The 9,793-nt window shown below is 39.1% G+C and overlaps 2 protein-coding genes across 6 annotated transcripts; one reads left to right on the forward strand and one right to left on the reverse strand.

Annotated features, from left to right (window-relative positions):
• The first annotated feature begins 244 nt into the window (after positions 1–244).
• LOC143421004 (zymogen granule membrane protein 16-like) lies at positions 245–954 on the forward strand. The gene is given in 5 exon segments (XM_076889637.1): positions 245–272; positions 337–434; positions 633–740; positions 834–914; positions 916–954. Coding segments are annotated over 5 exon segments (354 nt in total).
• Positions 955–1,296: 342 nt separating this feature from the next.
• cmtm8b (CKLF-like MARVEL transmembrane domain containing 8b) lies at positions 1,297–9,425 on the reverse strand. 5 transcript variants are annotated; one of them, XM_012923787.4, is made up of 7 exons: positions 9,201–9,425; positions 9,052–9,086; positions 8,909–8,928; positions 4,346–4,574; positions 2,889–3,062; positions 2,643–2,762; positions 1,297–1,868 (listed from the first exon to the last, which is right to left on the reverse strand). In XM_012923787.4, exons 4-7 carry the CDS (start codon positions 4,475–4,477, stop codon positions 1,782–1,784), a joined length of 513 nt encoding a protein of 170 aa, XP_012779241.2. In that variant the 5' UTR covers positions 4,478–4,574; positions 8,909–8,928; positions 9,052–9,086; positions 9,201–9,425; the 3' UTR covers positions 1,297–1,781. The 5 variants fall into 5 exon arrangements, with proteins under 5 accessions (XP_012779241.2, XP_012779238.2, XP_012779239.2 ...); XM_012923784.4 differs by having other exon boundaries at positions 4,346–4,587; XM_012923785.4 differs by having other exon boundaries at positions 4,346–4,587; positions 8,909–8,946.
• Between the last annotated feature and the right edge of the window lie 368 nt (positions 9,426–9,793).

Raw genomic sequence — 9,793 nt, forward strand, 5'->3', positions numbered from 1 at the left:
GTGTGACAGCCATGAGCTCCTATTTGTATTACAAACAGGACGGTCATTCTTGTTTATATGATCTTAAATATTAGTTTGTGGCTTGCACAAAACATGACATTTCTATTTTGAGGCCATACCTACGTTTTTGAAACTGTAAAATTGTCATATTTGTTAGTGATTTGTTTGCATACACACTATACATACAATACTGTTGCATTCTTGCAGGTTATTGTTAATAAATTAAAATATATTTAGGGAGAATATGGGGAATGGACAGACCAAAGAAACTTGTAGTTCAAACAGAGTCAAAATGAAAAAGCGCTTTCTTCCTCTTCTGTAACGTATGCGTCACAGCTCCGCTCCGCTACCATAACAGTTGGGCCGACGTGGTCGGTCGCATCTATGGCACCCCACAAGAGCTGGAACTGTTTGATGGGGAGGCCGTTGATCAGGTCAGAGACATTTGATGCTAAAATATTAGCTTCACGTTATAACCATGTGAAATGTTCTTTAATCATTTAACCTACTTTAATGTGATATTTATTTACAGATTTTTATTTTTTTGTGGGGTATAGTTTTTAACTTAATTACTTTGTATTCTACTCTACTTGCATCATCATCATCTATATCATTAATCTGTTTTAAATTAGTTATTTGCCTACATTTTAGATCTCTGGAAAATTGATAACAACTACATCTATCAGGTGATATTTGGGACCTCCAGAGGGCGCTCTCTGATCGTCAGCCAGCCCACTCAGGTCTGGTACATTTACTGGTTACACTTCCTCTTTGTTGACATGTGCAATGCTAATGTTCATCATCATGTGCTGACCTTTGGTCCTGCAGTGCAGGGCTCCTTTAACTTCTACCCGCCCCACCCTGATGCAGAGCTCAGACTGCTGAGCAGACGACTCAGTGGTAATGGGATTACGATCCCTGGGAGCTCACTGGGGAGTGTTGTTCATTTATTAAGGCAGCAATACAGATGAAGTTATTAATGAAAGACAGAAACACTGATTAATCTTTTTGTGATTTGTTGCTATATAAATAAAACTGAACTGATTAAACATCGAACAAAAAATCTCTTAAGAAAATAGCAAAGTGGGTGCACTGTATTACACTTTTTTCTTTTTTTTGGAAATTGGGTCTGCAGTTTACTGTTTTCCTGTGAACAAACAGAACAGTCATTATGTAAGATGAGTTTAGTTTGTTTCCAAGTTTAAATATATAATATGTGCTAATGACAGGTGGGGGTTTTTGGTATTAAATGAAAAGACATCAGTGAAAAAAAAATTGCACGTTTGCAGCTGTGAAGAAGCTGTGACATTTTGCACTTTTAATCAAAATCACACAAAGCTTATACAAATGATTTTACTATTTTTATTTATGCTTTATGGTTGAAGGATAAAGTTGTATAATGTTCAGTGTTTTGTGAGCAGCACGTTTTTGACTTGATCTTTTTGGAAATTGGTGGCAATCAAGAGAAAAATCAATACACAAAATAAAAAGCATTTTGGATATTAGAACAAACGCACATTGTACACATGTGTACACATGGTTTTTATGTTACGTCCTTCACTGCTTTATCTTCTCAAACTGCTTGTATGTAGACCACTGGTTGCACGGCTGCATCACACAAACAAGGTTAAACATGCTGAAAACAAGTGGCTGCTCCGTCACAGCAGGTTTTTCATTTTTCTACTGAACTTTACTTCGTTAGAATTTGGTCACAGAAGTCACAAACGTTTGTGTTGACAGAGAAAAAGAAGGATGTTGCAATAAGATGAGAGGCAATGACGCTACTGCTCTTCTTCTGTGGTTTTCCATGTACGGTAGCTCAGATAACTGCTTCCTGCATAACAAAGTGTGGTCAGAAATGCAAAGAACTGAGAGGTGAACAAGGAGATGAGAAAAAAAGGGGGAAACAAAACAGACACAAAAATAGGCTGAAGTTAGATTTGGACATAATATTTGTATTTATGTATATATATATATATATTTTTATTTTATATATACATTTTTTCACTTCCATTTACAGCACCCAGAAACAGTCTACAGTACAACCCATTATGTTGTCCTTAGCATTTAAGTTCCCACATACATATAAACTTAAAATCTTTCCATTTTAGGAATATAAAGTTCTGGTGGAGAAATACTAAGAAAATTTCAGGTCAAGCTTTCTTATCAGTTTCAGTGCTGAGCACCAAGTTACGTACAGATTAAAATTGGAGTTATGCTACAGTCACACTGGGGAAAACAGCGGTTGTGTGTAATGAACTTGTAATTTTGGTGCCTTTGAAATGGTTGCTGGGACGACTCGGCTCAGGCATGCGACCACTTACAATCAGTTGCCATCTTTAAAGCGACTTAATAATGCATTGTACTGTATCATATCTGACTTTTTACACACGTTTTATTCTATTTTTTACTTATTTTGTCATATTTTATTAATTTAATTTACTTTATTTAAGTTATGCTTACTGATCTAGCTCTAACATTTGAGATATAAAAGTATATTTTGTCTTATCAAAACAAAACAAGACTTCAGACCAATAATCTCCATGGTAGCTCAGTCGCTGTGTTTGTAGAAATGCTGCATTTATAGCTTTCTGCTATTCTTTCTTTCTTTTTTGTCTTTAAAAAATAGTAGGTGCTCTTACCGCTGATGCTGCCCAGCAGTTATAGTTGTGTCGCCCCCTGACGTCCTGGTTGACGGAGAGAGCATCTACTACTGCTGTCACAAGATATAGTGCAGTAGCAATGCAATTAATGCACAGTGACTGATAGAGACAAAGACAGAGAATTACAGGTTTTAAAAACTATTTGCAAAATCCTGGAAAAATAGTTTTTAACAAAAAGAGTAAAGCAGCTTGTTTGTGCAGTATTTGCATGTGTCTGTGAGTTACCAGTGTGGTCCAGGGGACCTGTGGTATCCTGTTGTGGACTCCAGTGAGGTAAATTATAAACAGGCTAACTGTTAGAATCCAGAACAAGATGGAAAGAAACATCACCCAGCAGAGAGCAGGCAGATGAAAATAGTCTGTACCCCCAACCAGAATCCACACTAACATGCCACATATCTAGAAGAGAGGGGAGGAGAGCAGACAGAGTCAATACTGGCTGAAGCTCTAATCTCTCTGTATCTTTTGAATTCATGTATGATATAGATATGTCTCCAGAAATTGCATGTGGTTGGACTGATAATTCGTTGGCCAAAGATGACGTTTGTAGTTTTGTCTCGTTACAGCACACAGTGGATTGAAGATGTGTAGACTTTCAGCTTTTTTAAAGTCAAAAATGATTAAACCGCATAACTCTAACTGTATTTCATGTCACTTTAATCGCTTTAATTCTCCATCTCAGTGAGTGGGTGAGTGCTGTGGTTGTGAGTGACTAAATCTCCTTCCTCCCAACACTATTCCAATCCCCACCCTTCCCCTCCACGACAAAAGATTCTTGCTGGATGTTTCATATCACAGGAAGAAACTGTTTTCTGGTGTGAAGCATGACTGTGAGCTGTTTTGGTTTCCTTTGAAATCAAATCATTTAGTGCTCGGGAACTTAACAAAATAACCTGTTGTGTTACTGAAATGGTTCAGTGCACCTGCTGCACTCAGCCAAAGGTTAGGATTTGAAGTTAAAGAGGAGTTCCTATGGTTTAATTTTCAAGTTTTATCTGCAAGCATTAGATCTAAAATTGCAACTAATATGCCAATCTGTATGGTCACGGAACAGTTTCTTAAATCTGCAAACATAAACCCAACCAGAAAGTTGTTAGGTTTTTCTTAACAACCTAACTGCAATGGTTTGAAATCAGATTATTTTAGCTCTGGCGTGCCCAGCCTCTGAATGGCAGACAGCCAGACTGTATTTAGAGTAAGGCTATCCTGACTTTTTCCTTCAGCTGATTTAGAAAGGAAGAGGGACAAAGAGGGAGAAAAAGGAGGAAGAGTTGATTTGCTTGGAGTTTTTTGGTCAACTTCCGATTTTCATAGAAACATAAAACATTCAAGGGAAATATAACTTTTCTTTAAAATGTGTAAATAGAAAAACTTCTAGAAAAACAATCATTATTAAAGCATAATTCAAGACCTGTCTGTATATTTCGAGTCTTAAAACAACCACTTATTAAGCTGTCTCTTCTCTAGCTGCCTGTGTGTTTCACAGCTATTAATGTAAACTTTTACCATAACTGTAAGTTGCTTTATATTTCTATTGATGTCTATTGTTAACATCCAAATTACCGCCCTTCCTGACAAGGATTCCTGAATGAATAATCACTTGCTTCTGGTCATTAGCTTGATTTTAGCAGTGCTGATAATGTACAAGGATAAAGGATCATAAACTCAAAAGTCCCACTTACTATCTCAGCCTGGAGGAGAATTCCTTTGAGAGTTGTAGTGAAATGCTGGTCAAAAGCCAAGGTGGAGGTTGAGGTGTTGTAATCTGGTAGTGAGGGACTCCTGCGCACCGACACGGCAACAGGTCTCTCCATGATGCACTCACGCCGAGAGCCTGTCTGCTTTCACTGAGACTGCGACTGTAGCAGAGGAAGTTTTGTTCCTTTCCCGGAATCCAGCAAGGACACCCATCTATGAAACAATACTATAAACAAACACGCCATTGTCTCTTCTCATCTGATTGACTCAAGAAAGACTTTTTTTCTCTGTGTTAGGGTTTTTTAAAAGTTTACACCAGTGCTGAGTAAGATTCTTTTTTATGGTTTTAATTGTCGTTATATTGTCGTGTCCAGTAAAAAAAAAGAAGTGGTGTAGATTGGAAGGAAATAAATAACTTATAGTTTAAGGTGAGTAGAGTAAAACTGTGCGAAATGTGTTTCAGGACATATTGATTATAACTGCTTTGTGTTGATGATACTATGATAAATGGCCTGTATTTGTATAGCGCTTTACTCAGTCCCTATGGACCCCAAAGTGCTTACACCACAGTCAGTCATCCACCCATTCACACACACATTCACACACTGGTGATGGCAAGCTACATTGTAGCCATAGCTGCCCTGGGGCGCACTGACAGAGGCGAGGCTGCCGGACACTGACGCCACTGGGCCCTCTGACCACCACCAGTAGGCAACGGGTGAAGTGTCTTGCCCAAGGACACAACGACCGAGACTGTCGGAGCCAGGGCTTGAACTGGTGATGGGTTATGATGGGTTGCTGGGCTGATGGTTGGGGGTTGCAGGGGGTGAAAGAGGGGGCACTGACAAGTCTTGTCAGTAGGACCTAAAGCGAACCGGAAGACCACTGGCTAAAATTTGACGTGAGGGAGGTTGATTACTGGTTTACCCAGGAAGGCTCCTTGGATGATGGCCACTAGTCTGTTTTACGCCTGCGAACAGAGTCACGGGGGGTGGGCAGGCAGATGAGTTAATGTGATGAGTTCTCCAATGAAGGACTCCAGAGAGAGAGAGAAAAAAGTTAATGTGTTGCACAGAGAGATGCGGAAACATGTAAGAAGGCAGTACAGGCAAGGAAGGTGAGAGATTATTTTCAAACTTAAGGCCTGCTGAGCAAGTAAAATTTTATAAACTAGAAACTAGAACTTTACTCGTAAAGTTCTAGTTCATTATTAGAGTTCTTAAATCAGATATTGGACCTAAACATGATGTATTTCTGATGTTTTTGTAAAACTAAGTAAACAAGCACTTTAGTACACGATGGTTCAGGCTGAACTGGTTGGTCTGCAGCATTGTGATGAAGTTTACAGTGATGCACAATGCTGAACTCGCAGGACAGCTGTGATGTTCATGGTTAATGTTAGGCTACAAACTTAGCAAATTAAATTTAAAGTGATGATGCTGATGCAGATTCACTCGCTGATTTCTGCCTTTTATGCTCTATTCTGTCTAGAGTTGGGAAATTAGTCACATAGTTTGTGTAACATCTGATATCTTGTTGAATTCAGGTCACTCAATCCACAAAAAACAGGAAGCTTCCGAGCAATCGCAGCACAGATCAGAGTCTGTACACGATGAAAAACCTACTGGAGCTCACTGAACACGTTATGTGACTTATTTCTATATAATTCTTTTCCCCTGCTGCACTTCAACTTGGGGTTCCCCCACATGCCTTATCCCACTTTAATCCCCAGACATCAGACATGTTAATGTATATATTAAGTTGTGATACATTATGTCACAAATCAAGTTTTGCTTGAACTGATCAACCACAAGTAAATATTCTTTTTTTTTGTTTCATAAATATTCAATATTCATCAAACGAAAATAACAACAAGGATTAGCTCAATGGTTAAAATGTTTGTTAGTTCACTAGACAACTTGGAGTATCTTAGAAAAACCGAAAAAGAACTACAATTCTACAAGTGGCAAATTCCTTGTGGTCTCATGAAGTATGTAAAGTGCATAGTAAGCACAATAATATACTACAAAACCTATCAGAGAGTAACTTCCTGTAAATGAATTAATGAAAAAAAGACTTTCCTGTGTCTTCTGCACATAGAGCACAGTAGAGCACAAACACTGAAATGTGCAAGCAATAAGTACACGAGTGAGCAGAAGGTGCTTTTAAACAGGAAATCTTGAAGCTGTATTGATTAAAGTCTTATCTTTCAGAAAGAAGAAAGGTTTAGGATCTAATTAGACCTGTTTTATTCTACACTGAGTGTGGGCCTGCTGCAGTGCAGTAAAACAAGTGAGTGAACGGCTTTGACCATAGGGGGGCAGTAGTTATGCATAGACAGGCAGAAAACCTTGCCTCGGAGGAAATAGCAGAGCGCGGAGACAAAAGGCACAAGGTGGAGCTCCAACAAGGCTCACTGGGCTGGTTAATTGTCTGCATGTTGAGTGTGTAGCTTTCTTGTTCAACACATATTTGTTTTTGTTGTTGTTGTTGTCATTATTGTGTCGTATGGTCAAGGTAACACTATTTGGTTAAATGAATGCTTTCTCCCCACAGAAGCATGCACCCCTTAGGCATGCTTGCGTTTTAGAAAGAGAGCAAATAAAGTTTCTAACCAGCGTCATTAAATGGAAATGTTACCAACAGTTCTATACTCTACTTTGTCCAAATAAAACAAGAGTACGTAAGCCTTATGTTTGTCTTTGGCTCCTGCAGCTGTTCCCTCCAGAATGGAATCTGTGATTGGAGAGAAGTGACTGGAATAACCAGGTGGCTTCAAATGAAGCCAAAATTAATAACAAGTCAACAAGATTCTTGGGAAACAGAATAAAAGAGGGAGAGGAGGATGAGGTTCATTGGGTTGGCTCCCAAGCTCTCTCTCCCCAACATCCGATGCAAACAGATCGACCAATAACCTTCACATTAAGATGCTTTGTGGTGCTCTGCTGCAGTCAATATCTAGGACCGTGCATTATCTGACTGGATATTTTCAAGCTTTATCTTATGCTAGTTGATAGACTAATTCTGCTCTGCTGGGCACATTCTGCTCCGAAAAGCAATATATCCACTGCAGCAATCTATACTCTGCATTACTCTCTCTGTCTATCTACATTTACTGAAGCAACCGGGCAGCTTTTCTTTCCTTCCTTGAGCTAGTCACTGACTACATGTAGCCAGTACAACAATAAAACTAACAGTGAGTGGAGGCTTTTTCTGTGTGTACTGTAGGATTGACAGATGTGGGCACAAAAGCACATTAGTATTTGTTTGAGGACAATGGATTTTCTATGTGAGCTGTCTAAAAGCTAATTATCACAATAGCTTTGGGGTCACTTCACTTTCAGTTTGTTAATTAAAAATGGAAATACAATCAGAATGTCATTTACTAATGTCAAGTTATGCTCTCAATTATTTCTTGAATATTGTTGTGCACATGAGTAAAAACTTACACAAACGGTTTTATTTTAGTGCATCATCAGTATAGTTCTGTGAGTTTATCCCCATTTCATAGCACACACGTGAATGTAGTCGTGAAACCACAGAGCCACTGTTTTCTTATATACAGCACGCAGAAAGCAAGCTTTGTAGCTAAGGTGTGCATTGCAAAATGTGCTGTCAGCACAGCGTCTGCACTGAATGTCTGAATAATGGAAGCTACTGTCAATGTGCTCACATTAGAGTGGACACTGTCCTCAGCCACACATATGGGGAAACCATGACTGGTGACATGACCAGCTGTTGTTGCTCTAAAGGTATTTGTGGTAGTTATCCGACTTCCATTTGCTGCTTTAACTCTTTTACCCTTCACCTAATACTCTGCATCCCAAACCCCCATTTGTCCCCCTACTAGCATTTGTAACAACACATTGTCACAATACACTGCTTGTAATGTACTGACCAGCATGAATGGGATTTTCTTTGCCTGGATGAATTTTAATTTTCATGTTTTGTGAGTAGGAATTTGGCAAAATTATCAAACCATTATTATCTTCTACATATTGCCTTGTAATACCAGAAAAGCTAGCACACATGCACTGGATGTAATCAATAAATATATGACATAGTTAGTCAGCATTATAGTAATTTCTTTTTATCAGCTGTTTCTCTCATGTGATTAGTCAGTTTGAAAGTTGTTCAGTTAAATTTGTTAAAGCTTCTCCTTTAGCTGCCTGAAACACCACAAGGCTACAGGTGATTATTGATTACTTCCCTCCTTTTAGGAGGTTTCTGATCACCTTAGACTTGGATATTATCTCGTTTAATTAATGGCAGTGTTAGCTGTGGAGACAGAATTAAGTCTATCCATGTTATTATCAGATTTTGTGTTGTTAAGCTTAAGTACTCAAAAAACACCCAATATGACTGCAATAATTAATGGAAGTAAAGCGGCATAAATAATTTGTTTTAAAGGACTTGTTGAAGGAAAATATTAATTTGCTACTATATCTGGGCAGAAACGTTGCAACTGCTCTTGCATTTCAACCCCCTCGAGCAATTTAATTAATCTGAATGAAATTCAGGTGAAGACTGACCCACAACCAGCTTACCTGCATCCAAAACATCCAGTCTGAAAAGCAATCATAATCTTAGAGTGGTTTAATTGAAAATGAGAAAATAAAACAAACAGAATTAGTTTTCCACTGACTCCAGAGGGAATTATGCAACAGACTAAAAATGTGCAGAGTTGTACCTTTTGTTGCTGGGCTTGTATTTTCGCTCTGCATTCTTTTTTGAGAGTGTGGAAGGGGAAAAAAAGAGAAAGAGAGAAAAGAGAGCAATGTATCATATCTCTGCTGGAGATGTTAGAGCTTTTATTTGGTTTTTCTCTCCTGCCCTTACTTCCTTGCAGTGCCGTCTCCATTCTCATCATTGTCTCCATTGCTTCTCCATATTTACTCATCTCCGTGCCTCTAATTCTCCCCAGCTCTGTCGTCCTCGTGGTGGTGTGTGTTTAGATTCTGCCGCTGTGACACAAAGCCGCGCCACTGTTGCACACACGCTGCACCATTTACTGAAACTCTACATCCTGAGATGTGAATAACCTGAACTCCGCCTGAACCTCCACAACCCCTCTGTAAACAGACACACACATGCACAGAAACACGCACACTCACACACGTGCACTAATAATTGTGTGCTAGCCCAGATGCTGCGCTGTAATTGGCCACTGTGGCTTCCCGCTGTGGGAAAGATATTTTTAACACACACATAAAGACACACACACACTAATCCTTGCCTCTGCAACATCTGCCACATCCTCCAACACATGTTATGGTGAAATGCATGCACACATTCATACACACATATATGCGCACGCACATACCCGGTGTAACCATAAAAGCAGCCCCTCCCTGTTTAACCACCAGTCCTGACATCAGTTCTAAATAAAATTATGTGGTTATTCCCCGAAAGGCACAACCTCGCCCTCTGAG

This window comes from Maylandia zebra, linkage group LG11 (assembly GCF_041146795.1).
Source record: "Maylandia zebra isolate NMK-2024a linkage group LG11, Mzebra_GT3a, whole genome shotgun sequence".
NCBI lineage: Eukaryota > Metazoa > Chordata > Actinopteri > Cichliformes > Cichlidae > Maylandia > Maylandia zebra.

Coding starts and splice junctions, on each gene's coding strand:
- cmtm8b (XM_004568098.4), bottom strand. CDS start 4,477: ATGGAGAGACCTGTTGCCGTGTCGGTGCGCAGGAGTCCCTCACTACCA. Junction 3,063..4,345: donor TTCTCCTCCAGGCTGAGATA/GTAAGTGGGACT, acceptor CCTCTCTTCTAG/ATATGTGGCATGTTAGTGTG. Junction 1,869..2,642: donor ACTGCTGGGCAGCATCAGCG/GTAAGAGCACCT, acceptor TTCACCTCTCAG/TTCTTTGCATTTCTGACCAC.